This window comes from Gekko japonicus, unplaced genomic scaffold (genome assembly GCF_001447785.1).
Source record: "Gekko japonicus isolate JY-2015 unplaced genomic scaffold, Gekko_japonicus_V1.1 scaffold124, whole genome shotgun sequence".
Taxonomy (NCBI): Eukaryota; Metazoa; Chordata; class Lepidosauria; order Squamata; family Gekkonidae; genus Gekko; species Gekko japonicus.
Window position 1 is genome coordinate 4,147 of NW_015174847.1, and position 12,672 is coordinate 16,818.

The 12,672-nt window shown below is 43.2% G+C and overlaps 1 protein-coding gene across 1 annotated transcript in view; it reads left to right on the forward strand.

The window, feature by feature from the left end:
* Positions 1-12,672, forward strand: part of ARHGAP15 (Rho GTPase activating protein 15) — a 393,578-nt gene that overhangs the window by 1,383 nt on the left and 379,523 nt on the right. Inside the window, 1 exon segment of the mRNA XM_015424487.1 lies at positions 10,519-10,613. Within this exon segment, the coding sequence (XP_015279973.1) occupies positions 10,519-10,613 (95 nt within the window).

Below are 12,672 nucleotides of genomic sequence, written 5' to 3' on the forward strand. Positions count from 1 at the left end.
GCTAGCAGTGTAATCCAATGCCGAATTACTTTAGAAATAAAGGGCTTAGACTGGAGCAACCCTGCATGGGATTGCCATGTTACTTTCCCATTTTGGAAATCTCTGAATCATTCCAATTCAAGCCCTTACTGAATTTCACCTCAGTTCAAAATGGCTCCGTGCCAGTTGTCTCAGCTGCCAGTTTCCCTCCACTCCCCATTTCCCACACTTCCACAAATTTACCAAATTATAAGGGAGAGGGAGGAGGGAAAACAGCAGCTGACATCAAAGCTGCTTCTAGACTGTTCATGTTTTCTAAGCTGTTTCTGTTCGCATGGACTATGGCAATGTAGCTTTTTGTTCTTCCCCATTCCCTGACCAAAGGGATTTTTTTAAAGCCACCATATTTTCAGAGTTAAGCCAGTGGTGGTTTGTTTACTCTGCCATGAGGACATCTGAGCATGTTGGGAGCTTGATTTGATGATTATGGGAAATAACAGGTGTTTTTTTTTAAATGAATCACTGAAGAAGAAGAAGAAGAGGAAGAGGAGGAAGAAGAGGAGGAAGAAGAAGAGGAAGAAGAGGCAGAGGAAGAAGAGGAAGAAGAAGAAGGGGAAGAGGAAGAAGAAGAGGAAGAGGAAGAGGAAGAAGAGGAGGAAGAGGAAGAAGAGGAAGAAGAAGAGGAAGAAGAGGAAGAAGAAGAGGAAGAAGAAGAAGAAGAACCCTATCATTCTCAGAATTTCAGGTGTCAGAGGTGATTGGAGTTTACTGCTTTCTGTGATTGTGGTCCTTGTTCTTTTCCTCCTGTTTCAAATAGGAAAGAGTAAGGGAGAAAGTAGAGAGAGAATGCAGACAAGGGCTGTGGTCACACACACTAAATAATCCACTTTCAATTCACTTTCACTGCACTTTCCAACTGGATTTTAGGCTGTGGTCACACGGGCAAGGTAATCCCGCTTTGTTCCCGCTTTAATTTAATCGGGAATATTTTTCTTCGGTTGGGCTGTTTAGATGCAGCCGGCCCCTCTCTTCTACCACCCGCTCACCTGAAAATCCTTCCCCTCTCTCCGCCGCCTGCCCACTCGCCTGCCAGCCCACCCGAGTGGCCCAGGAGACAGCTTGAGGACTCAGCGGCACTTCCTGAATCTCTCCCAGCAGGGGAAAAGCCTGGTGAAGACCAATGGCCCCGAGATCCCAGCAGGGTCCACTCTACAGAAGCCCACCGCAGCTACTGCCAAACCCAAGGGCGCACAAAACCGCTGCCTCGTGTTCCCTGCACTGCCACCACCTCCTCTTCCACCTTCCCTCCCTTCTGAAGCCTGCAGCAGCAGCAGCCATTGTCACCGGGAGCGCCTTGCAGAGGACTTTGCTCCTCCGCCTGGCCCATGCGCCTGAATGTTTAAATGGTGAATTGCCCATGCGCTCAAAGGCAGAAGCCTGGGGGAAAAAATCAAATAGTGGGGGAAAATGGTCAGATGGCCCTAATTGCAACCATTGCGATAGATGGCTGTCCAGATAGGCGAAATCGAGCGTTCAAAGCACGAGTACAAGGAAAACACTTGATTTTCCAAAGGGGCAGTAAAAAACGCGAACATTGCGCGAGTGAGCCGGCTTCACCATGGGAGGCGGATCGGTCTTTCTAGTCAGCAAATTTAAACGCGGGAGGGAACAACGGCGAAACCTGTGACCGCACCCTTACTGTGTGGACTGGCAAAATCCTGTTGGAGAGTGCAGTGAAAGTGGATTGAAAGTGGATTATTTAGTGTGTGAACCGCAGCTATGAAGTGCTTCAGTGAAACTCAGTGAGGGAAGCAGCATTAGGTGATTTGTCTGGTTTAACTACCTTTCTCCCAGCCTGCTTTACTTTTCTCCCCCTCCTTTGGAAAAAAGGGAGAGGGTGGAGTAAACGAGAGCAGGTGAAGCCCTCCTGTGTATAGTCACATCATTGCTCAGTTTCTGCATTGTGTTTCATTGTGTGTAACCCCATACACTGTACTTTCTCCTTCCCGCCCTGTGTGTCGTCTTGGTGTGTATATGTATGTGTGTGTGTTTGGGGGGGGGGGGTTAAGGGATCCAGGGCCAAAAGCAAAGTTAATAAAACTGGTGAAATTGCCAAGGATCACAAATCCAGATTTGGGCATTGTTAAATGCTTGAATCCATTTTAGTGATATGTGTCAGCTTGTGAATGACTTAACATGATGACTAGCTTGCATAAGATAGATATCAGTACCCTGTTACCAACATTTCTGGACCCTTTCAGATGTTAGAATTCAGGATCCAGCCCACTGATATAAGCTCCCCCCCCCCAGATGTTTTGGGTCACTGACAGAGGTAGAAGTAAGATATAGGAAAATTCAGTCATAACCACCTGCCTAAATGAAAGTTAGAGAACTGTGCAAGTCGTTCATTAGTTTTAGCTGTTGTACTACTGAAACTACTGTCATTCTAAAATGGGCTGTATCTCTGAGAGCGGGTGCCTTGAAAAATGATGTGCTTCTTAAAGGCAGGGTAGTTTTGTGAATATTAAATAAGAATACAATGAAAAGCAACATGGAGGGCAGCTTCTTTTTCAAAGAGAGTTTTTCATGTTCCCTTCGATATTTCTGTAGTCCTTTTGCTTATTCCGGCCTAGCTTGATAAGTGCAAAATTACTTAATATGGTGCCATTGATGCTTGGTTTTGGTTATACACTATTTAGGCCTGCAACTGTAGATTGTTCAAAACTTTGAGCCAAATCTGGCATTTGTTTCCCTGTAGTCTTTTCCGAATGGTATTAAAATTTTTATTGTTCAAAGTGCAAATATGGTTTTAAGAATCCTTTCCAAGAACTCTTAATCAGGAATTCTAAGTAGGAAATATTTAAAAATGGGCCAGAAAACCTACAATTTAATCTAATTCACCAAGCCAAAGCCTTTGGAACGGCTTCCCTCTGAATGTCTGGGACGGAGCAGAACAAAGTCAATTACTTACTGTAATTAAGAAGTGGATGCATTTAAACTGTAGAGAGCAGTAGCAGTCTTCTTGAAACCGTCTAGTAACTCTGAAGATTACAGAGAAAGGGCCTTGAACTGTATCTCAAACATAGAAGATTTTGAATGAATTCACTTTCCCTATTCTATGATCTACTTTTGCTGATATATTCATACATCACCGATTATATATGATTATTACAAACAGCACATTAAGACAAAGACACTTTCAAAATGAATGTTGCTTTGGTCTTGTTAGCACTGAAGTATCTCTTTTACATATCATAAGGGGTACAAATGTTTATGCAATGCTGAAATACTTGTATTTTAATAAAGCTCAAATTTACTCAACGGAAGAGTGAACTATGTTGCTTCCTTCTTAAGCCTTCAAAATAAAGTCGCTCTAATTATGTGTGTTGCTTTTACTTTGAAAATATTATTTCTTGTACTAATGTAAGTAGTGGTTTGTTTGTACAGGAAGAGATGTGCTAGATTGGATTGACCATTGTGTTTAGTCTAATCCATGCACACATTAATGCATCTGAACTGTTACATATTTGACACCCCCGCCAAAAAATGTGTAACACTGAAACATGTTCGAGAGAGGTTCCATCGATTACAGTGCCATCCCAAGCAAAGGTTCAGGAAGATAGCCATGTTGGCCTGCAATAGAAGGGCTAAAGGTAAAGGTTCCCCTTGCTCGAAAGCCAGTCGAATCCGACTCTAGGGTTGTGGTGCTCATCTCCATTTCAAAGCCGAAGAGCCAGCGCTGTCCGGAGACATTTCCGTGGTCATGTGGCCGGCATGACTAAACCCCAAGGTGCACGGAACGCTGTTACCTTCCCACTAAAGTGGTACCTATTTATCTACTTGCAATTTCTTGCTTTCGAACTGCTGGGTTGGCAGGAGCTGGAACTAGAGACGGGAGCTCACTCTGTCATGCAGCACACTCGGGTCTCGAACTGCTGAACTACCAACCTTCCACAGCCTGCAGTTCAGCGTCTTAACCACTTGAGGCTAGATAGACTCGAATCTAGCTATCCAAAGTAAAATTACATCCTTCTAAGGGAATGGCTCAGAATTGTGTAACTCTGCTTAGAATGGCACGGTCAATTGCCTTTATACTGAAATTGTACCATGCTTGAAACAGGGATAAACACAACAGTTGCCACATCCCTTGTTCCAGAGCATCACATTCCTGTAAGGCATAATAGATTTCCTCTATTTCCATACATCTCTGTTCCATATAATATAATGGATACCTCTTATTAGGTCACCACCACTTACAATTTATATTTATAGCTCCTGCCATAGCCAACAGCTGTTTTAAGACTTACACACAGGCAGTTATTTTGGATGTTAACATAATTGAGCAGGGTGGAGTAGCTATTTCCTGCCTGGAAACATCATGTGCAGAATTCTGAATTGTGCTTTTCAAGGATCATTAATTGTTTTGAAGATTCTATGCATGTCTGTTTATTTGAAAATAAATCCCACTGTGTTCAGTGTGGCTTACTCCCAGCATTGTATAGTGGTTAAGGTATAGGAAGGATCTGGGAGACCCAGGTCCAACTCCCACCTGTCTGCTCTGGGAGGTTACCACATGACCTTAGGCCAGTCACTCCCACTCAACCTAACCAGCTTCACACCGAAGTTGTTGTGAGAATAAAATGGAGGAGGGGAGAGTGATGTCAGCTGCCTTGGGTCCCTATTGGGGAGAAAGGAAGACTATCTTTCCTCATATATAATTGAGTAGTGGGGTGGCACTTTCTGAACATTCTACACGCTCCATGATGTGTCACTCAGAAGCTGTCCCTATCCACTGGCTGCATTGCCTGAGTCCTGCCCACAGTGTGCTCCATCAGCCATTGGCCCGTCAGCCACCACGCAAGAGTACTTGTGTGCCATTGGTCGGGTGCTGAGTCTGCTCCTCTTCCCCACCCACTCCAACCACTGTTCCCTGTCAGAATACGCTCTCTCTCCTGAGGAAGACACTTCACCTGCTTGGCTCCTCTGTGGGACTAACTTTTCCCTCAGTGGCTGTTGGTAGGCAACCAAGCTTAGTTCTGTCAGTAAAAAGACAAAGCAACGAAACCCTTTCCATGCCTTTGTGAGGAAAACATTGGGGCCAGTCCTGACTAGGGTTGCCAGCTTCAGGTTGGGAAATTCCTGCTCCTGCTGAGTCCTACTGCCCCCCCAACGCTGCCCTTCACAGGATCCACCCCCCCAATCTCCAGGTATTTTTCTACTCAGAGCTGGGAACCCTACTTTCCCTTCAGTGCCTGTTGCTAGGCAACCAAGCTTGGTTCTGTCAGTAAAAGGCCCTTTGCACAGCTATTTTGGTATTTGGGAGTAAACTCATTGGTGCCAGTCCTGACTAGGGTTGCCAGCTCCAGGTAGGGAGATTCTGTGTCTAGGGAAGTCAGTCTATGGATGCCAGAGTCTGGGGAGGGGAGAGGCCTCAGCCAAACAGAATGCTACAGAAGCCACTGTCCAAGCAGTTTTCTCCAGGGGGAGAGAGAGATCTGTTGTCTGGAGTTCAGTTGTGATACCTGGCGATCTTCAGGCTCCACCTGGAGGTTGGCTACCCTAGGCGGAGCAGTCAGTGCTTCAGAGCAGGGTCTGCCAGACTCAGGTTCTTCCTGTAAAAGCTGATTGGGTGATTTCAGACCACTCATAGACTTTCAGCCTAACCTACCTCACAGGGTTGTTATGCAGATCAAAAGGGAGAGAGGAGAATGCTGTGAGCTGCTTTGGTCACCACTGTGGAAAAAAGACTGTACTTTTCCTAGGTAGAGGCTGCAGGGAGGGGGGAGGAAATGGAAACTTGAAGTCAGAAGGGCAGATAATGGTATGTTGATGGGTGGCTGGGAAGGAGATAGAGTTGCCACCTCCAGGTTGGTAAATTCCTGGAGATTTGAGGGGTGGAGCCTGGAAAGGGTGGGGTTTGAGGAGGGGTGAGCCCTCAGACAGGTACAATGCCATAGACTCCACCCTCCAAACTAGCCATTTCCTCCTGGGGAACCATTGTTGGGTGAGGGCTGGAGATCACTCAGAATTACAACTGCTCTCCAGATGGCAGCAATTAGTTCCCTTGGAGAACATGGTGGACTCTTTGTCCTTATACCCTGCTGAGATGCCCCCCATGACAGCCAATGTGACGTAGCAGTCAGGGCTTCAGAGCATGGTAGAGTCTGCAGGTGTGTGTGTGGGTGGGGGGAGACAGAAAACTGAAGAGTGAGGGACAGATAATGGCAGGTTGATGCTTGGCTGGGAAGGAAATAGAGTTGCCAACTCCAGGTTGGGAAATTCCAGGTGAATTGAGGAGTGGAGCCTGGAGAGGGTGAGGTTTGAGGAGGGGTGGGACCTCAGACAGGTACAGTGCCATAGACTTCACCCTCCAAACCAGCCATTCCCTCCTGGGGAACCATTGTTGCCAATCTCCAGATGGGGGCTGGAGATCACTCAGAATTTCAACTGCTTTCTAGGAGGGAGGGGGGAGGAGATGGAAAATTGAAGTCAGAGGGGCAGATAAAGGTAGGTTGATGGTTGGCTGGGAGGGAAACAGGTTTGACAACTCCTGGATGGGACATTCCTGGAGATTTGAGGGGTGGAGCCTGGAAATGGTGGGGTTGGGGGAGGGTTGGGACCTCAGACAGGTACAATGCCATAAGCTCCACCCTCCAAACCATCCATTCCCTCCTGTGGAACCATTGTTGCCAATCTTCAGGTGGGGGCTGGAGATCACTCAGAATTACAACTGCTCTGCAGATGGCAGAGATCAGTTCCCCTGGAGAAAATGGTGGACTCTCATTATACCCTACTGAGGTCGCCATTCCAAATTGATGCTGAGTGCCCAAGGCCGGGGCAGTCTCCCAGAGCCTCTTTCTAGAGCTTGTTGTATTTATTTCCACAACGGGCCTTATTCCTAGTAAAAAATAAGTAAGTATACATAAGACTGCAACAGTATGCTATTATTTACTGTTATAGAACAGGTTGTGGGCATTTTAGAATAATAGCATAAGGAAAGAACTACAAAAAATATTTTCCTATGGAACTATCTCTAGGCCCTGGGCCACCACCACTGTAAAAGATCTAATAATATGTTGCCATTTAAGATGTAACTGTTAGTCACTCTTCCATTTCTTGAAGCAGCAGGTTGTGAACAATCAATAAAACTGGCCTCATATTTGACAAGAGAGATGACAGGAAATGGATTGCTAATTGATTTTAAAACGAGCCTGTTGGCAGAAAAATGTTAGATTTTCCTAGGTACCAAAACATGTACGGGGGGGGGGCAGCAGAAGAGTATCAAAACTCCTGAAGCAAAGCCATCATAGAACTTTGTGAGAATTGTAAATTTATCACCAGAGCACTTTACGGGGATGACCTTTTTGCCCTGTGTAGAGATTCAAAGGGCATTGTTGGCATTTAATGGCATATACAATGTTAGAAGATGAGCATGTGAATAAACCAGAGATGGTGTAGCTAATGTTGTTAGGTCCAATGACTGTGTTATCTGGGTCTATGTGGCAGCAAAGTTGGCATATGGGTTTATTGCAAGCTCTGGTACCAGTATTCATGTTTAAATTAGATGTTGCATTATTGTGGATGAAGAGTTGTTTGAGATTGGGTGGCTGTCTATGTGCAGGAAAAGGTTTGCCCCCCAGTACTTGTGAAAGAGAACTGTCATTATCCAGTAGAGGCTGTAAGTTGCTGATGATGTGTTAAACTGTTTTGAGTTGAGAGCTGTATGTAACCACTAGGGGTGTGCAAAAAAACCCCCAAAATTCGGCCCATTCGGATTCGGCCGAATCGAGTAGAATCAATTTGAGCTGGCAGTAAGACTCCCGCATGTCAGTTTCATCAGTACGAGCTAATTAGGGAATCTTTCGGACAGCCGAATGTCAATTTCAGCCCCATTATATCCTATGGGCCATTGAAGTCAATGGTGAAAACATGGAGTATATTCTGGGGGCTGGAGGGGTGGGGGCTTGAGGGAGAGACTCCAAATTCACAGGGTAGCTGCTGGAGCCTCTCCCCAAGATACCAACCACGTTTCAAGAGCATTGGACCAGGGGGTGAAATTCTAAGGGCCCTCAAACAGGTTGCCCCTATCCCCTCCATTGTTCTCTATGGTGGGAAAAAAGTTACTTTTTCCCCACTATAGAGAACAATGGAGGGGATGGGGCAACTTGTTTGGGGGCCCGTAGAATTGGACCCCCTTGTCCAATGTTCTTCAAACTTGGTTTTTATCTTGGGAAGAGGCTCCAGCAGCTACCCTGTGAGTTTGGAGCCTGTCCCTCAAACCCCCTCCCCTCCAGCCACCAGAATATACCCTATGTTTTCGCCATTGACTTCAATGGCCCATAGGATATAATGGGGCCGAATTGCCACCGAAATTCGGCGGCAATTCAGCGGCAAGCCGATTTAGATCAGAGAATCTGAATCAGCCTGCAGCAGCCCGAAAGGGGTCCGAATGGGCCATTTTCGGGGTTGCCTTCGGTTCGGATGAACCGATTTCACATCCCTAGTGACCACTAGTGGTGTTTTGTTATCATCTCTTTTCGAGCTGACTTGCAACAGGTTTTCTCTGGGTACCATTCTGGCTTTGTTAATCTGTTTTCTGACTTCATCAGGTTGATACTTTAGTTCCAAAAAGGTTTGTTGTAGATCCTCAGGTGAGAATCTCTGTCTGTAGGATTGGAGAAGATGTGAATGTAGCATAGAGACTGGCTTTATACAGTGGATCATTTGGTATGTTTAGGATGGAAGCTGGAGCTAGTAGGTATGTGTGTCGGTCAGTAGGTATCTGGTAAAAGGTGTATATTTTTACAGTAGTGTCCAGAAAGTGTATTTCTTGCACTGATTTGTTCATTTTTTACTTGATGATGGGGTGAAAGTCATTGAATGCCTGGTCGAAATGTCCAGGGCTTCATTACCATGTGTCCAGACAATAAAAATGTCATCAGTGTAACACAGGTATAAGAGAAGTATGAGTGGGTGGAAGTTTAGGAAGTGTTGCTCCAAGTCAGCCATAAAGACATTAGCATACTCTGGGCCATGCAAATGCCCATGGCAAACCTCTTCTTGCACCTAATTTCTTGCACCATTAAATGCCAACATGCCCTTTGGTTCTCTATATAGGGCAAACAGGTAATACCCTACACCAAAGGATAAGTGAACACAAACCTGACATCAAGAATCACAAGACTGAGAAACCTATAGGAGAACATGTCAATCTTACAGAACATTCAGTGGCCTCAGAGTAGCTGTTTTATTGCAAAGGAACTTCAGGAACAGACTGGAAAGGGAAATGGCTGAATTGCAACATTTGAAACACCCCCCCTCCCCATACTTAACAGGGATATTGGTTTCTTATCTCACTACATAAGCTAAACTCATTCAGTCCTTATATCTGTATTCTCACCAAGAACAGCTATACATCCTTGATATTTTTAGTGTATTTCTTATTTGGAATAGCAGATTAGAATAGTGATTGTAATGTAATGCAATTAATATTAGAATATAATGTCATTTAGAATGGTATATGTTGGAATGCATTTCTCTGGTCTGGTAATGGAGGAGACATAACACTGCACAACCTATCACCTCACCTCAAAGAAAAGGATGCTGTTAGTTACCTCCATGCTTGAGAGGAGATAGATAGAGAGGGCCTCAGTTAATTACTCTTAGTGCTCCACAATTATGAGATGCATTTACACATCTGTCTCCAATGTTGACATATTTATTTGCTTCACTGTTTTCCCCCTGGAATTAAATCCAAACAAATGGTGACCATATAAACTTAGCTTGCTATTCCTGTTTGCAACTGTTAAAACATCTTCATTATGTTGTATGTTAATTTGCTGTTCAACCTCTACCTGTATGTATGGACTGGTAACTTTAATGTATCTTGAGAAGTGTGCTTGCACACGAAAGCTCATACCTTGAATAAAACTTTGTTGTTCTTAAAAGTGCCATTGGACTCAAACTTTGTTCTACCACTTCGACCAAAACGGCTGCCCACCTGGATCGATCAGTCCATTCAGCGACTGCTAGGCTGTAGTCATGGGCTGACTGAAAGCAGTGCTGATGAGAACTGAAACAGTAATGCAGGAAGGCCTGAGCCAAGAATCTAAAAGACCGTTTGCCATTTACTGCTTGGGCGTACTCTTTTCAGAATGTGTTTACTTGTATGTCTGCTTGAATTTACTAGGATGTATGTAAAAGAAAGCTTCAGTATTTGCATAGGGTTGCCAAATGCCTGAAGAAAAATGTCCTATTCCTTTAACAGAAGCTTAATAGGGTGTTATTTACCAGGTGACATTATTTACCTCCATCATATGAAACGTTTCAGCTGCTCATTTCCATATATGGAACCTCTATTAAAGAGATGGGACATTTTTTCACCAGACCTGTTGGCAACTCATGCAGCTTTCCATTGAAGAATCAATAGCATTCAGAGGGATAAAAGGTAGGTTATGGAAGATGGAGTGCTGCAAATTATATTTTAAAAATGTGTATATCTTATAGTGTACTTACATGTGATTTTCCATTGCTATTCAGATTTCAACAGCATCAGGAAATGAGTTCTTCCTCTAGTTAGATACATATTTCATACTGAACTGGTTCTATGTTATCAAAAATTCAATTGTATCTTTTTGTATTCTTTAGATGATATTATATAACCCTTCTTTCATTTTGTACCCCGTATATATTATTACCTTGCTACTTAAATACACACACACACACACACACACACACACAAACACACACACACATGCATATACACACAGAAAATGCAATTGAAAAAAGAAATACTCAGTCTGTATATGTTTAAGCATTTGAGGAGGTTTTAGAGTAGAAACCAAGCTAACTAAATAGCTATTCCCCCTTTTCAATCAATATATTATAATGTGTGTGTGTGTAGTAAATGGATATAATTTTTTTAAGTGTCAGATAAACAGGGTTGCTGGATTAAAATGCTATTTGATTAGATCCTAAAACAGAATACTGCATTTATTGCTGCAAAATTTCAGACTAGTTTCCTGTGGGTTGTAAAAGCACACAAACTCTTAATAACTAATGCATTTTTACATTTTCTGTTTATGCAGCTTACAGTATATAATCTTGGATAGCACTGTTAATACATATTACTCTTTTATGCATTTTCATATAACTTATTTTCCAGACTTAGCAAATATTATTTTTAACCAATTATTGTTATTTCTCTATCTCTGAAGAAGGGCTGTATTTTATACAGCCATTTTACTTTCCCCTCCTAAAATGGTTTAGGTTCCTCCCTCCCCCTGTGATTTTCACCATATATAGTATAAATTCCGCATTTCTTCTCTCTTAATTATGCTGGAACTATCTGTGCAAGATAAGGGGTTATAAGAAAAGTCATCCTTTGCTGCATTTTTCATTAGATCTTGCTGAGAATAGTCTGTTGACATTTTAATGAGTGATCTACACATCTCTTTTAAAGAACTAATAGTGAGACCACTGAATAAAATAAGAATTGGAAAACAGTTTGAATGTGAAAGTATGGGAGCAGCTCTAAATGATAATGCTTTTCCCTTTTTCAGCATCAGGCCTGTGATGACACCATAGTTCTTAATTTACGTATTCAAAATATGAACCACAGTAGCTCATGATACTTAGCCTCAACCCACAGGGATCATGAGAGCTCTTCTCTGGCTTGAAGTGTAATCTGAGCTGGAAAAGATCTCCTTCATTCCCTGCCATTTACCCCTTGTTTTGCTAACAGGAAGCAGGTATCTTAAATCCTGCTAGTCAATGTCCAATGGCATTGAAGGTACTGGAAAACGTAGTTTGAACAGCATAATTAACATCCTTAGTATAGACATCAGGAAATCCAATGTCCACAGGCTTCTGGAACCAGCAGCCTCCAAACATGAAATCTCTCCCTATGCTACCACAACCAAAAGCATGTAAGTGGTCATGGGGAATCCATTAGTCTCAGAATGGGAGTCAGAAACTCCATCATGCTTCTGATAATTTAACCGCTCCCTATGCTACCACAACCAAAAGCATGTAAGTGGTCATGGGGAATCCATTAGTCTCAGAATGGGAGTCAGAAACTCCATCATGCTTCTGATAATTTCTCTGGAATATAATGTGTGGCAGGTGCCATCAAGTTGCAGTTGACTAATGGCCATCCCCAGGGGTCATTTCGTAGAAAAAGAGGTGCAGGAGCTCATTAGCATAACTGATTTGCATATGCCACACCCCCTGACATCACCAAAAGCTACCCTACAACAAGCATGAAAATACAGATCAAGTTAGTATTGCTATTTATTTTTCTGATAGTTGCTATACAAAGCCTCCTGGGTTCAGCTTTTTAAACTCCAGTTTTCTTAGAGGGGCAAATTAGCAGTGACCTTTGCTATATATGAGTGGGGTTTTTTTGTTTGTAAAAGGAAGTTACATTCTTATCACACCAATGTACCTGTATAGTTACATGAAAAATAAATTATTGCAAAAAACCTGTTTAAATAAATGGTCCACTTATATGAACAGTGTGACATTAGAGAATGGGACTTCTGCAAGATCGCAGCTTCTTTATATGCTCAGCAAAAACATTTAATAATGGAAGAAAAGCCACAATCTCATGCAAGTTTCTCTGTCTGTCACTTGCGAACACTCCAGCAAGTGGTACACATTCTGCATACTCTATGTTCCACAGGGCTAGCAGAT